General features: G+C 40.4%; 1 protein-coding gene and 1 pseudogene across 2 annotated transcripts in view; one reads left to right on the plus strand and one right to left on the minus strand.

Annotated features, from left to right (window-relative positions):
- odr4 (odr-4 GPCR localization factor homolog) overlaps nucleotides 1–24,770 on the minus strand; it is a 35,562-nt gene extending 10,792 nt beyond the window's left edge. For both annotated transcript variants that reach the window (XM_062070379.1, XM_062070378.1), the window contains exons 1-13: nucleotides 24,574–24,770; nucleotides 24,215–24,318; nucleotides 21,946–22,062; nucleotides 21,774–21,866; nucleotides 20,429–20,535; nucleotides 20,321–20,357; nucleotides 16,651–16,785; nucleotides 13,087–13,182; nucleotides 7,860–7,907; nucleotides 7,557–7,676; nucleotides 7,379–7,490; nucleotides 5,660–5,854; nucleotides 618–671 (exon numbers count right to left, since the gene is read on the minus strand). In XM_062070379.1, the coding sequence (XP_061926363.1) occupies nucleotides 618–671; nucleotides 5,660–5,854; nucleotides 7,379–7,490; nucleotides 7,557–7,676; nucleotides 7,860–7,907; nucleotides 13,087–13,182; nucleotides 16,651–16,785; nucleotides 20,321–20,357; nucleotides 20,429–20,535; nucleotides 21,774–21,866; nucleotides 21,946–22,062; nucleotides 24,215–24,313 (1,213 nt within the window). In that variant the 5' untranslated portion in view covers nucleotides 24,314–24,318; nucleotides 24,574–24,770. The remainder of the gene's footprint in view (nucleotides 1–617; nucleotides 672–5,659; nucleotides 5,855–7,378; nucleotides 7,491–7,556; nucleotides 7,677–7,859; nucleotides 7,908–13,086; nucleotides 13,183–16,650; nucleotides 16,786–20,320; nucleotides 20,358–20,428; nucleotides 20,536–21,773; nucleotides 21,867–21,945; nucleotides 22,063–24,214; nucleotides 24,319–24,573) is intronic.
- Nucleotides 24,771–24,843: 73 nt separating this feature from the next.
- LOC133664312 (nucleoprotein TPR-like) overlaps nucleotides 24,844–25,679 on the plus strand; it is a 104,540-nt pseudogene continuing 103,704 nt past the window's right edge.

Genomic DNA, 25,679 nt, shown 5'->3' on the forward strand with positions numbered 1-25,679 from the left:
TTAATTACCCAGCGAAACATCCGGCAGCGCTGACTTCTACCAGATCTCGCAAAGCCGCACATAAACACGCAAGTAAAAACTTATTTGTTGTGTGTCAAGAAACAACTCAACAGTAACCCTGGCCAGAAATATCAATCAATCAATCAAAGTTGACTTATATAGCCCTTCATCGCAAATGTCTCAAAGGGCTGCACAAGCCACAACGACAAAGCCCTCCCCAGGCCCCCAAATAGCTGCCCGGGATATGCCTGTATATGCTTCTTAAATGTTGGCCCTCCAGAATCAGCTCCATTGGTGTCAACCAGGTGACAGGAAGTGGACTTCACGCCCGTCACCCACCCATTAAAGGAGGGACTATTTTATTTTGAAAGTAAACCGGATCATTTATTAAGTGTCGGTGCATGACTTCCTGTTCAACGCAAGAACAATTTAGCAAAATTGAACCAGGAAGGGAACATATAGAAGCCCAGTGTATATTTAGTGCGGGGAGAAACACACCATTGACGTGAATAGACGACACATTTGGCATGCTGTGGAAATCAGGAGTTGTTGTGACAAAAGAAGACAATGTCTGAATAATTCCAGCTGCAAACAGATGTGCCACAGCTGTCTTTTACCTATGTAGTTGTTCCTCTTGGGCTCTCGTACTGCAATGTGTTCCACAGGAGCCTCTGGAAACAATTCAATATCGTCATTAAATACATTATGATGAATATTGATACCTTTAAAAACACTGACAATACACAATCTCCACTTACAAATGTTATATACCGCTTTTTGTTTTAGACTATAGAGCACGCCGCTAGATAAGCTGCATCCACTAAGAAAAAATGTTTTCCATATATTAGCCGCACCGGACTATAAGTCACAAATATATATGTTGTGGAATTATTTATTTACACAGAAATATTCTGTAAATGTTTATTTGCATATCTTAATTGGGTGTCTGTAACAGGGCAGTAAAACGGTAGATCAAACAAAACATCAGTCATGGTCATGGACCCACTAGCCGCGCAAGCTAGCTCTCCAATCAGCTAAACACACTCAATAACTCCACGCTGACGTTTTGCTGAATTCAATGAGGAATTTGTGAAAGTGAAACAATACAAAAAGAATGTAAGTTAATAATACTAACACAGACACTTGTAAACGTGTTAAGTTATTAGCTAATGCTAACAACGCGAGCTTGGTTCCATTACGATAGTACGTACAAATATGCATGAAAACACTCCTACACACATCACACGTGGGACACTTTAGTACGTAAGAATAGTTTTAGTTATATTGTAAAACTTACAAACGTCGCTTGGCGTGATGAATGAATAATCCATACGAGCAGAAACGCTATAGACGGCTAGAAGACGGCACTTCTACTTCCGGTTGAAAAGCAGTTCTAACAGAAGTGCACAGCAGCACCTGCAGTGAGCAAACTGGTCCAAAAGATGGCGCTGTTGCACAAACAATAACACACCTTTTCAGTGGTTTTGCTTGTTTGTTTTTTTATTATTTGCATTATTGCCACCAGCGAAGAGAAATTCCGACATTAGCCACACTGTTTTATAAGCCACAGGGTTCAAAGCGTAGGAAAAAGGTAGCGGAACTTGCTATTAGTGTCATTGACGTTTAGTTTCAAAAGAGGAGCTGCATCTCACGATGGGTAATGTTATGTTCCACCGGGCTTCAATGACTAATAACACCACCTGGACTACTTTTATGTTCAATGACTAATAACACCACCTGGACAACTTTGATGTTCAATGACTAATAACACCACCTGGACTACTTTGATGTTCAATGACTAATAACACCACCTGGACTACTTTTATGTTCAATGACTAATAACACCACCTGGACAACTTTTATGTTCAATGACTAATAACACCACCTGGACAACTTTTATGTTCAATGACTAATAACACCACCTGGACTACTTTTATGTTCAATGACTAATAACACCACCTGGACAACTTTGATGTTCAATGACTAATAACACCACCTGGACAACTTTTATGTTCAATGACTAATAACACCACCTGGACAACTTTGATGTTCAATGACTAATAACACCACCTGGACAACTTTTATGTTCAATGACTAATAACACCACCCGGACAACTTTTATGTTCAATGACTAATAACACCACCCGGACAACTTTTATGTTCAATGACTAATAACACCACCCGGACAACTTTTATGTTCAATGACTAATAACACCACCCGGACAACTTTGATGTTCAATGACTAATAACACCACCTGGACAACTTTTATGTTCAATGACTAATAACACCACCCGGACAACTTTTATGTTCAATGACTAATAACACCACCTGGACAACTTTGATGTTCAATGACTAATAACACCACCCGGACAACTTTTATGTTCAATGACTAATAACACCACCTGGACAACTTTTATGTTCAATGACTAATAACACCACCTGGACAACTTTTATGTTCAATGACTAATAACACCACCTGGACAACTTTGATGTTCAATGACTAATAACACCACCTGGACAACTTTGATGTTCAATGACTAATAACACCACCTGGACTACTTTTATGTTCAATGACTAATAACACCACCTGGACAACTTTGATGTTCAATGACTAATAACACCACCTGGACAACTTTGATGTTCAATGACTAATAACACCACCTGGACAACTTTTATGTTCAATGACTAATAACACCACCTGGACTACTTTTATGTTCAATGACTAATAACACCACCTGGACAACTTTGATGTTCAATGACTAATAACACCACCTGGACAACTTTGATGTTCAATGACTAATAACACCACCTGGACAACTTTTATGTTCAATGACTAATAACACCACCTGGACTACTTTTATGTTCAATGACTAATAACACCACCTGGACAACTTTGATGTTCAATGACTAATAACACCACCTGGACAACTTTGATGTTCAATGACTAATAACACCACATGGACTACTTTGATGTTCAATGACTAATAACACCACCTGGACAACTTTTATGTTCAATGACTAATAACACCACCTGGACAACTTTTATGTTCAATGACTAATAACACCACCTGGACAACTTTTATGTTCAATGACTAATAACACCACCTGGACAACTTTTATGTTCAATGACTAATAACACCACCTGGACAACTTTGATGTTCAATGACTAATAACACCACCTGGACAACTTTTATGTTCAATGACTAATAACACCACCTGGACTACTTTTATGTTCAATGACTAATAACACCACCTGGACAACTTTGATGTTCAATGACTAATAACACCACCTGGACAACTTTGATGTTCAATGACTAATAACACCACATGGACTACTTTGATGTTCAATGACTAATAACACCACCTGGACAACTTTTATGTTCAATGACTAATAACACCACCTGGACAACTTTTATGTTCAATGACTAATAACACCACCTGGACAACTTTTATGTTCAATGACTAATAACACCACCTGGACAACTTTGATGTTCAATGACTAATAACACCACCTGGACAACTTTGATGTTCAATGACTAATAACACCACCTGGACAACTTTGATGTTCAATGACTAATAACACCACCTGGACAACTTTTATGTTCAATGACTAATAACACCACCTGGACAACTTTGATGTTCAATGACTAATAACACCACCTGGACAACTTTGATGTTCAATGACTAATAACACCACCTGGACAACTTTGATGTTCAATGACTAATAACACCACCTGGACTACTTTGATGTTCAATGACTAATAACACCACCTGGACAACTTTGATGTTCAATGACTAATAACACCACCTGGACTACTTTTATGTTCAATGACTAATAACACCACCTGGACAACTTTGATGTTCAATGACTAATAACACCACCTGGACAACTTTGATGTTCAATGACTAATAACACCACCTGGACAACTTTGATGTTCAATGACTAATAACACCACCTGGACAACTTTTATGTTCAATGACTAACACCACCTGGACAACTTTGATGTTCAATGACTAATAACACCACCTGGACAACTTTTATGTTCAATGACTAACACCACCTGGACAACTTTGATGTTCAATGACTAATAACACCACCTGGACAACTTTGATGTTCAATGACTAATAACACCACATGGACTACTTTGATGTTCAATGACTAATAACACCACCTGGACAACTTTTATGTTCAATGACTAATAACACCACCTGGACAACTTTTATGTTCAATGACTAATAACACCACCTGGACAACTTTTATGTTCAATGACTAATAACACCACCTGGACAACTTTTATGTTCAATGACTAATAACACCACCTGGACAACTTTGATGTTCAATGACTAATAACACCACCTGGACAACTTTTATGTTCAATGACTAATAACACCACCTGGACTACTTTTATGTTCAATGACTAATAACACCACCTGGACAACTTTGATGTTCAATGACTAATAACACCACCTGGACAACTTTGATGTTCAATGACTAATAACACCACATGGACTACTTTGATGTTCAATGACTAATAACACCACCTGGACAACTTTTATGTTCAATGACTAATAACACCACCTGGACAACTTTTATGTTCAATGACTAATAACACCACCTGGACAACTTTTATGTTCAATGACTAATAACACCACCTGGACAACTTTGATGTTCAATGACTAATAACACCACCTGGACAACTTTGATGTTCAATGACTAATAACACCACCTGGACAACTTTGATGTTCAATGACTAATAACACCACCTGGACTACTTTGATGTTCAATGACTAATAACACCACCTGGACAACTTTGATGTTCAATGACTAATAACACCACCTGGACTACTTTTATGTTCAATGACTAATAACACCACCTGGACAACTTTGATGTTCAATGACTAATAACACCACCTGGACAACTTTGATGTTCAATGACTAATAACACCACCTGGACAACTTTGATGTTCAATGACTAATAACACCACCTGGACAACTTTTATGTTCAATGACTAACACCACCTGGACAACTTTGATGTTCAATGACTAATAACACCACCTGGACTACTTTGATGTTCAATGACTAATAACACCACCTGGACAACTTTGATGTTCAATGACTAATAACACCACCTGGACTACTTTTATGTTCAATGACTAATAACACCACCTGGACAACTTTGATGTTCAATGACTAATAACACCACCTGGACAACTTTGATGTTCAATGACTAATAACACCACCTGGACAACTTTGATGTTCAATGACTAATAACACCACCTGGACAACTTTTATGTTCAATGACTAACACCACCTGGACAACTTTGATGTTCAATGACTAATAACACCACCCGGACAACTTTGATGTTCAATGACTAATAACACCACCTGGACAACTTTGATGTTCAATGACTAATAACACCACCTGGACATGTTCAATGACTAATAACACCACCTGGACAACTTTGATGTTCAATGACTAATAACACCACCTGGACAACTTTTATGTTCAATGACTAATAACACCACCTGGACAACTTTGATGTTCAATGACTAATAACACCACCTGGACACCTTTGATGTTCAATGACTAATAACACCACCTGGACAACTTTTATGTTCAATGACTAATAACACCACCTGGACAAGCTTCACCCACCTGCCGGGTGGTGCACTTCAGCAGCAACCTCCAGCTGGGTGTCCAAGTCCTTGTGGGCCGCATCAATGTCCAGCATTTCCTTCAGCCTGTCAATCACTTCCATCGGGTCCTCGTCCTTGAACTGATAGTCGCACACAAACAGAGGCCCGCCCACTCCCACGGGAGAAAAGACTCGGTGAGGGAGGCAGAATGTTTCTGAAAGAGAAGATGAACGCTCACTTGGGGAGACTTCAATGTTTCTTACTGAAAGTTACATTTCTCAAGTCCGTGCTAGCAAAATATTACAATCTCAATAAAAACAAGATCATTCATTCATTTGAATACATGAATATTTATCGTACCACCTAAACTCAACTTGAAATATACATTCAAAGAAGGACCGGATATAAAAAAGCAACAAATAAGAAACAAATGACATAATAATTACAACAATTTATTTAAATAAAACAATACAATTCAGTTTTTCATAAAACATTTTTTTAACTGTTTTTTTACCGCTTAAATGTATTTTACCACCATAGAGTGTGTGCATTTTGTGTCATACATATAACTTCCAGTCTGTGGAACGCTCTCCCTGACCACCTGAGGGCACCACAGACTGTGGATGCTTTTAAAAAAGGCTTAAAAGCCCTTCTTTTAAAAAAAGCCTTTTTTTAGATTTATGCATACTAGTTCTAGTTTTTATTTATTTCTTTTTTAATACACTGTAGCACTTTGAGATTGTTTACTCAATATAAAGTGCTTTTTACAAATAAAATATTATTAATTGTATAAAACTAATCAAGCCCCTATTCACAAGTGTCTCAAAGGGCTGCACAAACTTACAACATCCCCAGATAAAAAACCTACATGTTTGGAATTAAGTGCAAAAGTCCTCACATTTATTGGCGCGATACAACTTTCACCAGTATTTTGTCCAAACAAAAGTGCAGTGCGGCACCTGCAGTGAGCAAACGTGTCCAATAGATGGCGCCATAGCACAAACAATAACACACCTTTTCACTGTCATTTGCTTGGTTGATTTTTTAACTCTTTGCCTCATGGCCAACAGGGGGAAAACATCAATAAATTAGCCGCACCGGTTTATAGGCCGCAGGGATCAAAGCGTAGGAAAAAAGTATTCTAGTCCGGAATTCACAGTACATTTTTTTAAAATCCATTTTTAAATGAGTCTCTTCTGCAGTGTATTTGGTTAGTATTTTTTTGTAATCAGCTTCTAACCTGCTCAGTGGCCTAGTGGTTAGAGTGTCCGCCCTGAGATGGGTAGGTTGTGAGTTCAAACCCCCAGCCGAGTCATACCAAAGACTATAAAAATGGGAGCCATTACCTCCCTGCTTGGCACTCAGCATCAAAGCTTGGAATTGGGGGTTAAATCACCACAAATGATTCCCGGGCGTGGCCCCACTGCTGCCCACTGCTCCCCTCACCTCCCAGGGGGTGAACAAGGGTGATGGGTCAAATGCAGAGGACAAATTTCACCACACCTAGTGTGTGTGTGACTATCATTGCTACTTTAACTTCAAAGTAATATTTGTGATAAATCAATTGATTATGATTACAAATATTTGTGCTAAATAATTGAATAGGATTGAAATGGAGAGTAAGATGACTAATTCAGTGTTGGGATTAGAGTTAGCTGCAAAAAGGTTATGAAAGTTCCTAAGGTTAGTACATGCATGAAGTACAATCCAAGGTGATGCTGGAGGTAAGCAGACACACCTGTGCCTTGGTCTCTGCTGACTCCCTTGACCAGGTTCTCTGAGCTGGGCTGCTCTTCCAGCCACATATGAAGTCTGGTGACCACGGTGGAGAGGACGTCTCTCTTCAGCAGCTGCATGAAGACAAGAAGGATGCGTGACAAAAACATTCAGCCTGATGGAGATGTGTAGCGAGTGACCTTCTCCGCCATCTTGGCCTTCGGTCTGTTGTTGTGCAGGTAAGCCCGGCTGTGTACCACTCCTCTGAGGGCCAAGCTGCCTCCGCACTGCTGGACCACACTGGTCAACCTGCCCTGGTCCTGAAACACCACGCACACAATGATAGTGCCGTAACAAGGGCTTCAAAAACTTGAAAGCAAGGAAGAATTAAATATGCAAATCAGCCTAAATCATAACAATCTTTCTATATTTTTAACAAAACTGTTGAGCCTTGTCAGGAAGCTGCAGTGTAGTTAAAAAGTAACTTTGTGTTTGTGTCTTACCGGTGTGACGAGCAGCTGGGCGGTGAAAACTTGTCTCACGTTCCTCTTCTGCAAAAGTCGTACCAACATTTGAGCTAAAGTAAGGAATCTTTTTTTAAAGTCTAACATTTTTAATGCTGCGTTTTGTCACCATCTAGTGGACAAGTTGAGTTTTTCCTAGAATGCTCTCAATACACAACATTCAATCAATCAATGTTTATTTATATAGCCCTAAATCACAAGTGTCTCAAAGGGCTGTACAAGCCACAACCACATCCTCGGTACAGAGCCCACATACGGGCAAGGAAAAACTCACCCCAGTGGGACGTCGGTGAATGACTATGAGAAACCTTGGAGAGGACCGCATATGTGGGTAACCCCCCCCCCTCTAGGGGACATTCATTTATATCAGTGGTCCCCAACCACCGGGCCGTGGCCCGGTACCGGTCTGTGGCCCGGTACCGGTCCGCGGACCGATTGGTACCGGGCCGCACAAGAAATTAAAAAAAAAAAAAATGTATATATATATATTTTTTTTAATGAAATCAACATAAAAAACACAATATATACATTATATATCAATACAGTCTGCAAGGATACAGTCCGTAAGCACACATGATTTTAAATACACCCCCCCACCCCCCTTCCACCGGTCCGTGGGACAAATTTTCAAGCGTTGACCGGTCGGCAGCTACAAAAAGGTTGGGGACCACTGATTTATATGACCCCATGCAAACAACCTTCCCTAATCATGAAAAAAAGAAAAATCCAACCAAACACAAAATGTCAACAGACACAGTCACTGACCTTTTTCGTGGATATTATAAAAAACGCCCAATCACCATAAATAATTCAAAATTACACCCATCAATCAAGATTGATTTCTATAGCCCCTAATCACAAGTGTCTCAAAGGGCTGCACAAACTTAGGACATCCATTACCGAGCAAAAATGCAAAACACTACACACTGCTGCTGGACTACACGTGTATTAGTGTTGGCCCCATACCAATATTTTGGTACCGGTACCAAAATCATTTCGGTATTTTTCTAAATAAAGAGTACCACAAAAAAAATATCATTATTGTCTTTATTTGAACAAAAAATGTTAGAGTACATGAAACATATGTTTATTATTGTCATTTAGTCCTTCAATAAAATAGACAACTTGTCTTTTAGTAGGAAGTAAACAAACAAAGTCTGCTGACGTATGCAGTAACATATTGTGTACTTTATACACCTGTTATTTTGTACACATTATGAGGGACAAACTGTATGCAGTAACATATTGTGTACTTTATACACCTGTTATTTTGTACACATTATGAGGGACAAACTGTATGCAGTAACATATTGTGTACTTTATACACCTGTTATTTTGTACACATTATGAGGGACAAACTGTATGCAGTAACATATTGTGTACTTTATACACCTGTTATTTTGTACACTTTATGAGGGACAAACTGTATGCAGTAACATATTGTGTACTTTATACACCTGTTATTTTGTACACTTTATGAGGGACAAACTGTATGCAGTAACATATTGTGTACTTTATACACCTGTTATTTTGTACACATTATGAGGGACAAACTGTATGCAGTAACATATTGTGTACTTTATACACCTGTTATTTTGTACACATTATGAGGGACAAACTGTATGCAGTAACATATTGTGTACTTTATACACCTGTTATTTTGTACACATTATGAGGGACAAACTGTATGCAGTAACATATTGTGTACTTTATACACCTGTTATTTTGTACACTTTATGAGGGACAAACTGTATGCAGTAACATATTGTGTACTTTATACACCTGTTATTTTGTACACTTTATGAGGGACAAACTGTATGCAGTAACATATTGTGTACTTTATACACCTATTATTTTGTACACATTATGAGTGTAGCGGCCAACAGTTGTGTCATCTGCTGGTAATTAGACAGGTGTGTCAAATGAAGGAGTACAAAAGATGCCAGTGCAGAGTGAAGAAAGGTTTAGTTCCTTACAGAGAACACAGAGTTGTGCCAAAAGTGTACCAAAACCAAAAGCTGAACGGACAGCCGGTAAGATTGCACTTTATTTCTCTTTGTGGGTGTGGCGCACCTGTTGGGGGGGTGGGGGTTGCTTAGTCTGGAGGCTAAATACACACGGTGATTTCTGTAACTTGTTTGGTAAGGAAGTGTTGATGTTTATTCTTTGCTTGGTGTAATAAATGTTGTAGTTTCATCAGGAGGGTGAAGTCACTTCTTTAAAGTGTTGTATCATTGGCTGCTAGTGAGGACATGTTTCTACCAGTAGACAGCGTTTAAGATGTTTCTACCAGTAGACAGCGTTTAAGATGTTTCTACCAGTAGACAGCGTTTAAGATGTTTCTACCAGTAGACAGCATTTAAGATGTTTCTACCAGTAGACAGCGTTTAAGATGTTTCTACCAGTAGACAGCGTTTAAGATGTTTCTACCAGTAGACAGCGTTTAAGATGTTTCTACCAGTAGACAGCGTTTAAGATGTTTCTACCAGTAGACAGCGTTTAAGATGTTTCTACCAGTAGACAGCGTTTAAGATGTTTCTACCAGTAGACAGCGTTTAAGATGTTTCTACCAGTAGACAGCGTTTAAGATGTTTCTACCAGTAGACAGCGTTTAAGATGTTTCTACCAGTAGACAGCATTTAAGATGTTTCTACCAGTAGACAGCGTTTAAGATGTTTCTACCAGTAGACAGCGTTTAAGATGTTTCTACCAGTAGACAGCGTTTAAGATGTTTCTACCAGTAGACAGCGTTTAAGATGTTTCTACCAGTAGACAGCGTTTAAGATGGAGTGTTTCACTGCTAAATGAATAATACATTCATATTGGATATACATTTGAAATATTCATCTAAAATAGGTGGTTAGGTATTTATGTATTTGCATATTGGCTTTTCTGCTGCATGTATCTATTATGTTTCTGGGGTGAAATGTATGTCCGATAATGGCTTTTTGCCGATATTGTCTTGTCTCTTAATTACTGAGACCGATATCAACCAATACCGATATATACAGTGGTGGAATTAACACATTATTATGCCTAATTTGGACAACCAGGTATGGTGAAGATAAGGTCCTTTTTTTGAAAAATTAATAAAATAAAATAAGATAAATAATTAAAAACATTTTCTTGAATAAAAAAGAAAGTAAAACAATATAAAAACAGTTACATAGAAACTAGTAATGAATGAAAATGAGTAAAATGAAGTGTTAAAGGTTAGTACTATTAGTGGAGCAGCAGCACGCACAATCATGTGTGCTTACGGACTGTATCCCTTGCAGACTGTATTGATATATATTGATATATCATGTAGGAAGCACAGACATGTATCCCTTGCAGACTGTATTGATATATATTGATATATCATGTAGGAACCTTGCAGACTGTATTGATATATATTGATATATCATGTAGGAACCTTGCAGACTGTATTGATATATATTGATATATCATGTAGGAACCTTGCAGACTGTATTGATATATATTGATATATAATGTAGGAAGCAGAATATTAATAACAGAAAGAAACAACCCTTTTGTGTGAATGAGGGAGGGAGGTTTTTTGGCTTGGTGCACTAATTGTAAGTGTATCTTCTGTTTTTTATGTTGATTCAATTAAAAAAAAAAAAAAAAAAAAAACTGATACCGATAATAAAAAAAATGATACCGATAATTTCTGATATTACATTCTAAAGCATTTATCGTCCAATGATATCGGCAGGCCGATATTATTGGACATCTCTAATCTTGGTGTATTTATGTTGAGACAATTTATTTAAAATCTGTTTTAACTTAAAGGGAAAAGATTAGTCCATTTTCTTACACTTGTTTAATGGTTATGAATTTGATAGCCTAATTAATAATTGTAAATTATGGGATTGATAATTGATTGATTTTTTACAGCATGTTAATCTTGTGGTGTTTTGTCCTTTTCACCTAATGACAGCTAAAGAAACTAAAGTCTGCTAAAGTCTACTAAAGTCTACTAAAGTCTACTAAAGGCTACTTAAGGCTACTAAAGTCTACTAAAGGCTGCTAAAGTCTACTAAAGGCAGCTAAAGGCTACTAAATTCTACTAAAGTCTACTAAAATCTGCTAAAGTCTACTAAAATCTGCTAGTCTACTAAAGGCTGCTAAAGTCTACTAAAGGCTGCTAAAGTCCACTAAAGGCTACTAAAGTCTACTAAAGGCTGCTAAAGTCCACTAAAGGCAGCTAAAGGCTACTAAATTCTACTAAAGTCTACTAAAATCTGCTAAAGTCTACTAAAATCTGCTAGTCTACTAAAGGCTGCTAAAGTCTACTAAAGGCTGCTAAAGTCCACTAAAGGCTACTAAAGTCCACTAAAGGCTACTAAAGGCTACTAAAGTCTGCTAAAGGCTGCTAAAGGCTACTAAAGGCTGCTAAAGTCTACTAAAGTCTGCTAAAGTCCACTAAAGGCTGCTAAAGGCTACTAAAGTCTGCTAAAGTCTACTATAAATTATAAGTCTACTAAAGGCTGCTAAAGTCTGCTAAAGTCTACTATAAATTATAAGTCTACTAAAGGCTGCTAAAGTCTACTAAAGTCTGCTAAAGGCTACTAAAGTCTGCTAAAGGCTGCTAAAGTCTACTAAAGGCTACTAAAGTCTACTAAAGGCTGCTAATGTCTACTAAAGTCCGCTAAAGTCCACTAAAGGCTACTAAAGTCTGCTAAAGTCTACTTTAAATTATAAGTCTACTAAAGGCTGCTAAAGTCTACTATAAATTATAAGTCTACTAAAGGCTGCTAAAGTCTGCTAAAGTCTACTAAAGTCTGCTAAAGGCTACTAAAGTCTGCTAAAGGCTGCTAAAGTCTGCTAAAGGCTGCTAAAGTCTACTAAAGGCTGCTAAAGTCTGCTAAAGTCTGCTAAAGGCTGCTAAAGTCTACTAAAGGCTGCTAAAGGCTGTAAAACTTACAAATGTTGCTCGGAGCGATGACTGAAGAATCCATACAAGTAGAAACGCTATGGACAGTTTTACTACCAGTTTAAGGCGTTACACACACCATTTCAGTCCTCTGCTTGTGTTTGATTAATACTATCAAATATAAAACACTGCGGCCATCAGCGAAGAAAAAAAATCCCTAAATTCTCCGTACTGTTTTATAAGCCGCAGGGTTTAAAGTGTAGGAAAATGTAAATGTAATGATCTGAGCACATGCCACGGATATAACTAGAAGAAGATGAGTACAACCTGTCCTGCTGTAAGTTCTGCATCCTCTGGCAGCTGCGTGCCATCAAGCAGACACACGGTCTTCTCCATCTGCCTCGCCCACTCTCTCACTGCCTCCTACAGATGGACACACACATTGCAGGAAGACCTTCATGATGGACACACACATTGCAGGAAGACCTTCATGATGGACACACACATTGCAGGAAGACCTTCATGATGGACACACACATTGCAGGAAGACCTTCATGATGGACACACACATTGCAGGAAGACCTTCATGATGGACACACACATTGCAGGAAGACCTTCATGATGGACACACACATTGCAGGAAGACCTTCATGATGGACACACACATTGCAGGAAGACCTTCATGATGGACACACACATTGCAGGAAGACCTTCATGATGGACACACACATTGCAGGAAGACCTTCATGATGGACACACACATTGCAGGAAGACCTTCATGATGGACACACACATTGCAGGAAGACCTTCATGATGGACACACACATTGCAGGAAGACCTTCATGATGGACACACACATTGCAGGAAGACCTTCATGATGGACACACACATTGCAGGAAGACCTTCATGATGGACACACACATTGCAGGAAACACTCTCACTGCCTCCTACAAGGAAGAAGACCTTCATGATAGACACACACATTGCAGGAAGACCTTCATGATGGACACACACATTGCAGGAAGACCTTCATGATAGACACACACATTGCAGGAAGACCTTCATGATGGACACACACATTGCAGGAAGACCTTCATGATGGACACACACATTGCAGGAAACACTCTCACTGCCTCCTACAAGGAAGAAGACCTTCATGATGGACACACACATTGCAGGAAGACCTTCATGATGGACACACACATTGCAGGAAGACCTTCATGATGGACACACACATTGCAGGAAGACCTTCATGATGGACACACACATTGCAGGAAGACCTTCATGATGGACACACACATTGCAGGAAGACCTTCATGATGGACACACACATTGCAGGAAGACCTTCATGATGGACACACACATTGCAGGAAGACCTTCATGATGGACACACACATTGCAGGAAGACCTTCATGATGGACACACACATTGCAGGAAGACCTTCATGATGGACACACACATTGCAGGAAACACTCTCACTGCCTCCTACAAGGAAGAAGACCTTCATGATAGACACACACATTGCAGGAAGACCTTCATGATGGACACACACATTGCAGGAAGACCTTCATGATAGACACACACATTGCAGGAAGACCTTCATGATGGACACACACATTGCAGGAAGACCTTCATGATGGACACACACATTGCAGGAAACACTCTCACTGCCTCCTACAAGGAAGAAGACCTTCATGATGGACACACACATTGCAGGAAGACCTTCATGATGGACACACACATTGCAGGAAGACCTTCATGATGGACACACACATTGCAGGAAGACCTTCATGATGGACACACACATTGCAGGAAGACCTTCATGATGGACACACACATTGCAGGAAGACCTTCATGATGGACACACACATTGCAGGAAACACTCTCACTGCCTCCTACAAGGAAGAAGACCTTCATGATGGACACACACATTGCAGGAAGACCTTCATGATGGACACACACATTGCAGGAAGACCTTCATGATAGACACACACATTGCAGGAAGACCTTCATGATGGACACACACATTGCAGGAAGACCTTCATGATAGACACACACATTGCAGGAAGACCTTCATGATGGACACACACATTGCAGGAAACACTCTCACTGCCTCCTACAAGGAAGAAGACCTTCATGATGGACACACACATTGCAGGAAGACCTTCATGATGGACACACACATTGCAGGAAGACCTTCATGATGGACACACACATTGCAGGAAGACCTTCATGATAGACACACACATTGCAGGAAACACTCTCACTGCCTCCTACAAGGAAGAAGACCTTCATGATGGACACACACATTGCAGGAAGACCTTCATGATGGACACACACATTGCAGGAAGACCTTCATGATAGACACACACATTGCAGGAAGACCTTCATGATGGACACACACATTGCAAGAAGACCTTCATGATGGACACACACATTGCAGGAAGACCTTCATGATGGACACACACATTGCAGGAAGACCTTCATGATGGACACACACATTGCAGGAAGACCTTCATGATGGACACACACATTGCAGGAAGACCTTCATGATAGACACACACATTGCAGGAAGACCTTCATGATGGACACACACATTGCAGGAAACACTCTCACTGCCTCCTACAAGGAAGAAGACCTTCATGATGGACACACACATTGCAGGAAGACCTTCATGATAGACACACACATTGCAGGAAGACCTTCATGATGGACACACACATTGCAGGAAGACCTTCATGATGGACACACACATTGCAGGAAGACCTTCATGATGGACACACACATTGCAGGAAGACCTTCATGATGGACACACACATTGCAGGAAGACCTTCATGATGGACACACACATTGCAGGAAGACCTTCATGATAGACACACACATTGCAGGAAGACCTTCATGATGGACACACACATTGCAGGAAGACCTTCATGATAGACACACACATTGCAGGAAGACCTTCATGATGGACACACACATTGCAGGAAACACTCTCACTGCCTCCTACAAGGAAGAAGACCTTCATGATGGACACACACATTGCAGGAAGACCTTCATGATGGACACACACATTGCAGGAAGACCTTCATGATGGACACACACATTGCAGGAAGACCTTCATGATAGACACACACATTGCAGGAAACACTCTCACTGCCTCCTACAAGGAAGAAGACCTTCATGATGGACACACACATTGCAGGAAGACCTTCATGATGGACACACACATTGCAGGAAGACCTTCATGATAGACACACACATTGCAGGAAGACCTTCATGATGGACACACACATTGCAAGAAGACCTTCATGATGGACACACACATTGCAGGAAGACCTTCATGATGGACACACACATTGCAGGAAGACCTTCATGATGGACACACACATTGCAGGAAGACCTTCATGATGGACACACACATTGCAGGAAGACCTTCATGATAGACACACACATTGCAGGAAGACCTTCATGATGGACACACACATTGCAGGAAACACTCTCACTGCCTCCTACAAGGAAGAAGACCTTCATGATGGACACACACATTGCAGGAAGACCTTCATGATAGACACACACATTGCAGGAAGACCTTCATGATGGACACACACATTGCAGGAAGACCTTCATGATGGACACACACATTGCAGGAAGACCTTCATGATGGACACACACATTGCAGGAAGACCTTCATGATGGACACACACATTGCAGGAAGACCTTCATGATGGACACACACATTGCAGGAAGACCTTCATGATGGACACACACATTGCAGGAAGACCTTCATGATGGACACACACATTGCAGGAAGACCTTCATGATGGACACACACATTGCAGGAAGACCTTCATGATGGACACACACATTGCAGGGATCAGAGCACACACGTACCTCCACACACTTCTCCATGCTCTGTGAGCAGTCTGGAAGTGGCAGCAAGAGGTCCACCCTGACAGAACAAGTGACCATGGACCAGGAGGAAGACACGCCTGACTGGTACTTCCAATCAGCAGGCTTGGCCATACTCTGAAAAAGATAGGCTTGAGTGGATCAATGACGGATGTTAAACAATACAACCCTGTTCTGGGTTGCACTTCCCCATGTTGCAGGGGCGGCCCGCAGCATTTGTCAGGGGAAAGACATGTAATGTAGGAACAGCTGACATTTTCTAACTAATAATCAACAATAATATACTTGGTCACCTTTAACACAAAGTTTTGTCTTTAAATGTATATATAAAGACAAAATTTCAGTCTGTGGAAACGCTCTCCCTGACCACCTGAGGGCACCACAGACTGTGGATGCTTTTAAAAAAGGCTTAAAAACCCCTTTAAAAAAAATCCTTTTTTTAAGATATATGCATACTAGTTCTAGCTATTTGGCTGTTCTAGTTTTTATTTTTATTTATTTTTTATTATCTTTTTATTTTATTTTTTTTATACACTGTAGCACTTAGATGTTGTTTACTCAATGTAAAGTGCTTTTTTACAAATAAAATCTATTATTATTATTATTATTATTATCTGTTTTTAGTACTTTTTTTTTTTAATACAAAAAAATATGGCCCTTGGTGGAAAAAGACACCCCTGGCCTAAAATATCAGAATCTCTCAAAATAATAATACAATTAAAACTATAAACCAAATTTAGTTAGTGACATAAAATTTAAAAAAAATAATTCTAACTTCTGAATTAATTAATTAGAAAAATTACAGCAACAACACTAAACACTGATAAATGGGTAAATGAACATTAATATTTTCGTACAGGCACAGATTTTGACACACTAACTTATGCAGCTACACAATTGTATTATTACTTTTAAAAAATGACAATAAAAATGTAAGAAACAAAATAACTAAAAATTGGACTGTAATAAGAAAAAGCTGAAGTAATTATAATATACTCAGTCAACTATAATACAAAGTTGTGTTTTTAAATACGCCCTTGGTGGAAATAGTTTATGATAAATAAATAGAAACATATTATTATAAAAATAAAATACAAACAAAAAAAAACAAAAAACTTATGAATTAATTGTAACAAATGACAACAACAATAATAAACATTGTTAAATGTGTAACTCGACATTAATATTTTTGTACAGGCAGACTTTTTGACACACTAGAGATTAAGTTATGCAGTTACACAATTGATGATTTATTATTTTTTGTCCATTCTTAAATGGGAAAAACAACAGTAAAAATGTAAGAAACAAGCAAAAAAATCATTATGTGATGAGAAAAAGCTGAAATGTTCTAACTAATAATTAATAATAATATACTTAACCACCTATAATACATATCTGGCACATTATATAATATCTGTTTTAGCATTATTTTTTTTAAATTAAAAAAATATCAAAATGGCCCTCAAATACTTTGACTTTTCAAATGTGGCACTTGGTGGAAAAAGTTTAGACACCTCCAATCTAAAATATTAAAAGCTCTCAAAATAGAATAAAGAAATTCACTTGAAATAATAATAATAATACCTGGGATTTATATAGCGCTTTTTCTAAGTACCCAAAGTCGCTTTACATGTTAAAAACCCATCATATATGAAATATAAACAAAGTTTATTTAGTTAAAAAATGAAATGATACTAACTCGTGAATGAATCGGAAAAATGACAACAATAATACACTGTTACATGTGTAACTCAACATTATTTTTGTACAGGCAGAATTTTTGACACACCAGGTTATGCAGTTACACAATTGTGTTATTATTATATTATTACATGGGAAAAACAACAGTAAAATGTAAGAAAAATTGGAAAATGTAATGAGGAAAAAGCTGAAATGTTTGAACTAATAATGAATAATAATATACTTAGTCACCTAGAATATAAAGCTGACACAGACTAGTGTCTTATATATGTTTTTAGCCTTTTTTTTTTAAAATAAAAAATATCAAAATGGTCCTAGCATACTTTGACTTTTCAGTATGTGGGCCTTGGTGGACAAAGCTGTGAGTTTAAAGGCGGGATGGCAAAGGTAGAGAAATGAGGTGACGTGTGAGTGCTAGACTGCAAAGGTAGAGAAATGAGGTGACACGTGAGTGCTAGACTGCAAAGGTAGAGAAATGAGGTGACGTGTGAGTGCTAGACTGCAAAGGTAGAGAAATGAGGTGACATGTGAGTGCTAGACTGCAAAGGTAGAGAAATGAGGTGACGTGTGAGTGCTAGACTGCAAAGGTAGAGAAATGAGGTGACGTGTGAGTGCTAGACTGCAAAGGTAGAGAAATGAGGTGACGTGTGAGTGCTAGACTGCAAAGGTAGAGAAATGAGGTGACACGTGAGTGCTAGACTGCAAAGGTAGAGAAATGAGGTGACGTGTGAGTGCTAGACTGCAAAGGTAGAAAAATGAGGTGACGTGTGAGTGCTAGACTGCAAAGGTAGAGAAATGAGGTGACGTGTGAGTGCTAGACTGCAAAGGTAGAGAAATGAGGTGACGTGTGAGTGCTAGACTGCAAAGGTAGAGAAATGAGGTGACGTGTGAGTGCTAGACTGCAAAGGTAGAGAAATGAGGTGACACGTGAGTGCTAGACTGCAAAGGTAGAGAAATGAGGTGACGTGTGAGTGCTAGACTGCAAAGGTAGAGAAATGAGGTGACGTGTGAGTGCTAGACTGCAAAGGTAGAGAAATGAGGTGACGTGTGAGTGCTAGACTGCAAAGGTAGAGAAATGAGGTGACGTGTGAGTGCTAGACTGCAAAGGTAGAGAAATGAGGTGACGTGAGTGCTAGACTGCAAAGGTAGAGAAATGAGGTGACGTGTGAGTGCTAGACTGCAAAGGTAGAGAAATGAGGTGACGTGTGAGTGCTAGACTGCAAAGGTAGAGAAATGAGGTGACGTGTGAGTGCTAGACTGCAAAGGTAGAGAAATGAGGTGACACGTGAGTGCTAGACTGCAAAGGTAGAGAAATGAGGTGACGTGTGAGTGCTAGACTGCAAAGGTAGAGAAATGAGGTGACGTGTGAGTGCTAGACTGCAAAGGTAGAGAAATGAGGTGACGTGAGTGCTAGACTGCAAAGGTAGAGAAATGAGGTGACGTGTGAGTGCTAGACTGCAAAGGTAGAGAAATGAGGTGACGTGTGAGTGCTAGACTGCAAAGGTAGAGAAATGAGGTGACATGTGAGTGCTAGACTGCAAAGGTAGAGAAATGAGGTGACGTGTGAGTGCTAGACTGCAAAGGTAGAGAAATGAGGTGACACGTGAGTGCTAGACTGCAAAGGTAGAGAAATGAGGTGACATGTGAGTGCTAGACTGCAAAGGTAGAGAAATGAGGTGACGTGTGAGTGCTAGACTGCAAAGGTAGAGAAATGAGGTGACGTATGAGTGCTAGACTGCAAAGGTAGAGAAATGAGGTGACACGTGAGTGCTAGACTGCAAAGGTAGAGAAATGAGGTGACGTGTGAGTGCTAGACTGCAAAGGTAGAGAAATGAGGTGACACGTGAGTGCTAGACTGCAAAGGTAGAGAAATGAGGTGACGTGTGAGTGCTAGACTGCAAAGGTAGAGAAATGAGGTGACATGTGAGTGCTAGACTGCAGAGGGACTCACCTTGGGGTCTTTAATATCAAAGGTCCTGCACATGATTCTGACATGCAGGATTAAAGAAGGTAAACAAGAGTGTTTCAGACAGCATCCAGCGACAGAAGCCAAGGATACTTTCTGGATTTGGGGTTGATGTGCAGTGCCAGGCAGTCTGTGACGTCATCATCAGCAGGCTTCCACACATGCTCAGAAGAGATGAGACTCTGCACCGTGAACACCAGCTGCACACAAACACACCACTTCAACATGGTTTCATCATTAAATTGAACATTTAAAAAAGGGCTTATTATAATAACTGAGCAGTTGTTATATCTTGTTTGATTATCACATTTGAACGCAGGCTATCTGTGGTCTGTTGTCTAGGAAGTAGCTTTTGCTGAATGCGTTATGTTGCACCCTACAAAGTGTTTATACTGCTATGTGATTGTAACATTCATCTTAGTTACGAAATTTGGAGATGTTGAAATCGCCATGTAAAATGGCTAATGCTAATATTAGCCTGTCTATGGAAAATCCAATGTAACTTAGCATCAAGCTAGCCTTACTTTACATTTGAGCGTTTCCACCAAGCATACATGTTTAGAGGGAGTTTGGCTGAGTCCGCACTAGTGAGAATTTCCTTCAGCCGAGGAGTCGGCAACCGGACGTGAGGAAATATGCCACCGTTTCATTTGACCTGAATCCATGACGGTAGTACCCAAGGACTTCAGTCGGGGTCGTAAGAAAGTACAGAATTCGCCACCCTACACATCCCTAGTTCTTACATCTAAAGTTACTTCATATCTTTAAATAATACACGTAGTGTAATAATGTTCATTGTCATTTCTGTATTATTAATATTTATTTCACTAACTGCTTCTTTGCTCTCACTTTTACTATCATATTTGTACATATCCTATTTACTGATGTTGTTCCATTGTTGTGTTTATTGTTGTCTCTTTGTCTCATCCCCCTCTTGTTTCCCCCTCTGTCTTCCTTTTTCTCTCTTTCTATCCCCTCCTGCTCCAGCCCGGCTGCACCAAATGATAATATAAATACATTTAATAAAGTCAAATACAAATAAGGCCACAAGAGAAGTATCAGAAGTATAATGCATATGTTCCTTTTGACTGTACATGTACTGTAAATGTATCATGTATTTATATTATTCACATGTGAATAATGCTGTATAATAGACTGTATTTATATTATTCACATGTGAATAATGCTGTATAATAGACTGTATTTATATTATTCACATGTAAAAAGTACCTAAGTGTTTATTGTCTATTGTGAGTGAACTGTGGTGCTGAATTTCCCCCAGGGATCAACAAAGTACTTTCTATTCTATTCTAATCTATCCCACACTCCTCTAGTGTAAAGTAAATGTGTACAATCTACGTCAATAATATGATTTGTCAGAGTAGCTGGACAGGACAAAAAAAAAGTAAAAAGTCCCTGTAAAGAAAGCAAATGTCACCTGACGAAGTGAGGTGAGTGTTTCCTTGGCGTCTGCATCAGTGATGATGAAGACCCCTAACACAGACAAGCCCCCAGGCAACATTCTGGACACCTAAAAAGAGAGGAAACAGTCATGTTTTAACTACTTTTGATGGACAGGACAAAGCCCAAGTTGCTTGATGAGGTCATACCTGTCGAGCATGCTCGCTGATCCACTCCTTGTCCAAGGACTTTCCTACACCCACAAGGCCCTCCTGTCTTGGCGGCGTCCTGCACGCCATCACAACAACATCTCTCTGAGGTGAGCTCTGAAATGTTAAAAGATTGAGGTATTGCCTCATTATGCTCCTTAAAGATCACGGATAATAAAACATGTCTTCTTTTGTGAGCTCAGCTAGTAGGTGGCACAATTGATGCATTTTCTTGAAGAGACAGGACTGCAGAGTTTGGAGGGACTGGAGGAGATGTGGATGAAGAGACAGGACTGCAGAGTTTGGAGGGACTGGAGGAGATGTGGATGAAGAGACAGGACTGCAGAGTTTGGAGAGACTGGAGGAGATGTGGATGAAGAGACAGGGCTGCAGAGTTTGGAGAGACTGGAGGAGATGTGGATGAAGAGACAGGACTGCAGAGCTTGGAGGGACTGGAGGAGATGTGGATGAAGAGACAGGACTGCAGAGCTTGGAGGGACTGGAGGAGATGTGGATGAAGAGACAGGACTGCAGAGTTTGGAGGGACTGGAGGAGATGTGGATGAAGAGACAGGACTGCAGAGTTTGGAGAGACTGGAGGAGATGTGGATGAAGAGACAGGGCTGCAGAGTTTGGAGAGACTGGAGGAGATGTGGATGAAGAGACAGGACTGCAGAGCTTGGAGGGACTGGAGGAGATGTGGATGAAGAGACAGGACTGCAGAGTTTGGAGAGACTGGAGGAGATGTGGATGAAGAGACAGGACTGCAGAGTTTGGAGAGACTGGAGGAGATGTGGATGAAGGGACAGGGCTGCAGAGTTTGGAGAGACTGGAGGAGATGTGGATGAAGAGACAGGGCTGCAGAGTTTGGAGGGACTGGAGGAGATGTGGATGAAGAGACAGGACTGCAGAGTTTGGAGGGACTGGAGGAGATGTGGATGAAGAGACAGGACTGCAGAGTTTGGAGGGACTGGAGGAGATGTGGATGAAGAGACAGGACTGCAGAGTTTGGAGGGACTGGAGGAGATGTGGATGAAGAGACAGGACTGCAGAGTTTGGAGAGACTGGAGGAGATGTGGATGAAGAGACAGGGCTGCAGAGTTTGGAGAGACTGGAGGAGATGTGGATGAAGAGACAGGACTGCAGAGCTTGGAGGGACTGGAGGAGATGTGGATGAAGAGACAGGACTGCAGAGTTTGGAGAGACTGGAGGAGATGTGGATGAAGAGACAGGACTGCAGAGTTTGGAGAGACTGGAGGAGATGTGGATGAAGGGACAGGGCTGCAGAGTTTGGAGAGACTGGAGGAGATGTGGATGAAGAGACAGGGCTGCAGAGTTTGGAGGGACTGGAGGAGATGTGGATGAAGAGACAGGACTGCAGAGTTTGGAGGGACTGGAGGAGATGTGGATGAAGAGACAGGACTGCAGAGTTTGGAGAGACTGGAGGAGATGTGGATGAAGAGACAGGACTGCAGAGTTTGGAGAGACTGGAGGAGATGTGGATGAAGAGACAGGACTGCAGAGTTTGGAGGGACTGGAGGAGATGTGGATGAAGGGACAGGGCTGCAGAGTTTGGAGAGACTGGAGGAGATGTGGATGAAGAGACAGGACTGCAGAGTTTGGAGAGACCCCTAACCCTAACCCTGGTTGCTTTGTTGGGTCTGCTCCTGTCTCTGGCCATGCCCCCCCCCAGCAGTCCATGGTGTGGAACACCACCACAGTGTATATGTTTTTATTTATTTTTGTTGTTGTTTTACTTTAGTGGCTGTGTGTAGAAGTGTCTGGTTGCATCAGCTCTGCTCTTTTAATGTCTTTAATGTCCTTTGATGTTTCCCTCTTACACACATGTTTATGTGTTCAATGGCTATGAGGTTTTTTCCCCCCTTGGCCTCAGTCTGAACCCCCTCTCCAGGGGCCCAGGCTTAGACCAATTTTTTTTTTCCTCAGACCCGTCAGCGATCCTGTTGTGTCTCCCTGTAGTGTTTGATCCTGTTCTGTCTCCTTGTATTGTTTTATCCCGTTCTGTCTCCCTATAATGTTTGATCCTATTGTCTGCATGTAATGTTTAATCCTGTTCTGTCTCCCTGTAATGTTTGATCCTGTTCTGTCTCCCTGTAATGTTTGATCCTATTCTGTCTCCCTGTAATGTTTGTCTTGTCTTGAATGGGATTGTGCTGAAAATATGAATTCCCCCTCGTGGATGAATAAAGTGATTCTGATTCTGATATAGTCCACCACCAATGTTGCAGATGTTAGAGAATAGAACTTACCTGTCCAACCAGCACACCTGTGACGGTAGCTGCCGGCTGATCGCATAGTTTGGAGAGATACACCTCCACGGTGTCGTCTACCGTGTACCCGCGGCCCATGGTGCCTGGTGGGGAACATCAAGCATGGTTTAATTCCATCCGTTTCCTACCGCTTGTCCCTCTAATTGTCAGGCTAAAATAGAAACAAGGAGTGAGGAACGCATGCGTGGCAAAACAAAACAAAACAAAAAAACGTCAGGCTCCCATAAGTTGACTTAATTGGAGTTAATTAAAAAGGAATACGTGTTAAAAAATATATTTTTGATGAATTCTAGGTTTGGCGTCAAACTGTGGCTAGCAGGTAAACAAAGTTAGCTTACGTTAGACGACTTGGCTGTTGACAGCGTTTGAACGTTGATCAGTCAGGGTTAGTGTTAGGTGTCCAAAATGAATGCACTTAGGAAGATACACGCCCAAATAGACATTAAAAGTCAGTTAAATGATTGTCAACTCTTTTAGCTTGTGGCGGGTCATCAAAAGAAGTGAAACTACATTTACCATACTGCTTTGCGCCATGTTATGTTTCCGTTTCCGGTAGTGCGTTATGTTCATACTTCCGTCGCATGTTTTAGTCGTCGGGATGCTTATTTCAGTATAAAAGTACTCTTAATGATTGAAAATAGAAATTGTAACCTTTGTGTACCACAATGATGCACATTTTCAGTTATGTTTACACTTTTGAGCACTTATGTTAAGGGCCGTAACAACGTAGAGGCAACAGACTGTTTACCTGCAATTCCGAGCAGGCATTTATGTTTGATTTTGAAAGCGTACGACCTACTTCCTGTTAACGTGACTTGACTCTTTCACCAACCGACTTATCGGTGCTTCGATGCTCTCATGAGAGAGACACACTTCTTCCTTCACTTGTGGCCTCCATGCTAGAATAGATCTGTGGAGTGGAGATGGCGCTCGTCCTGCTGCAGGCGCTGGAGCGGACGGAGCTGAACAAACTGCCTAAAGGTGTCCAAAACAAGCTGGAGAAGTTTGTCATGGACTTGCGGAATGCTAACGCGGAGCTCAGGTGCCAGCAAGAGCGCCTCAAAGCAGACAGTGGTACGTAGCAGCCAAACATCCGAGTGCAACATCACAAACTTCACTTTTTACTGCTCAACTTGGCAATAAACTTTGCACGTCGTCTTGGGCGCTAACGTTAGCCACATTGCTAACGTTGACGACAAATTGACTCAACCGGAAGTTTCTTATTTTGTTAATTTCCTTCTTTTTTACGCGCGTTTTATCAAGTATACAAACACATAAAGAAAAGGTTGAATGTTGTGCAAACAAACTTATTGTTAGTTTAGTTTAGGTCATTGTTCGTCTAATACAGAAATGTCCATAGGGCGGCCCGCTTTTCTTTTTTTTTAACGCCACTGAAAGGGACAAGCGGTAGAAATGGATTGATGGATGGCACGTGACACATTCT

This window comes from Entelurus aequoreus, linkage group LG14 (genome assembly GCF_033978785.1).
Source record: "Entelurus aequoreus isolate RoL-2023_Sb linkage group LG14, RoL_Eaeq_v1.1, whole genome shotgun sequence".
NCBI classification, from domain to species: Eukaryota; Metazoa; Chordata; class Actinopteri; order Syngnathiformes; family Syngnathidae; genus Entelurus; species Entelurus aequoreus.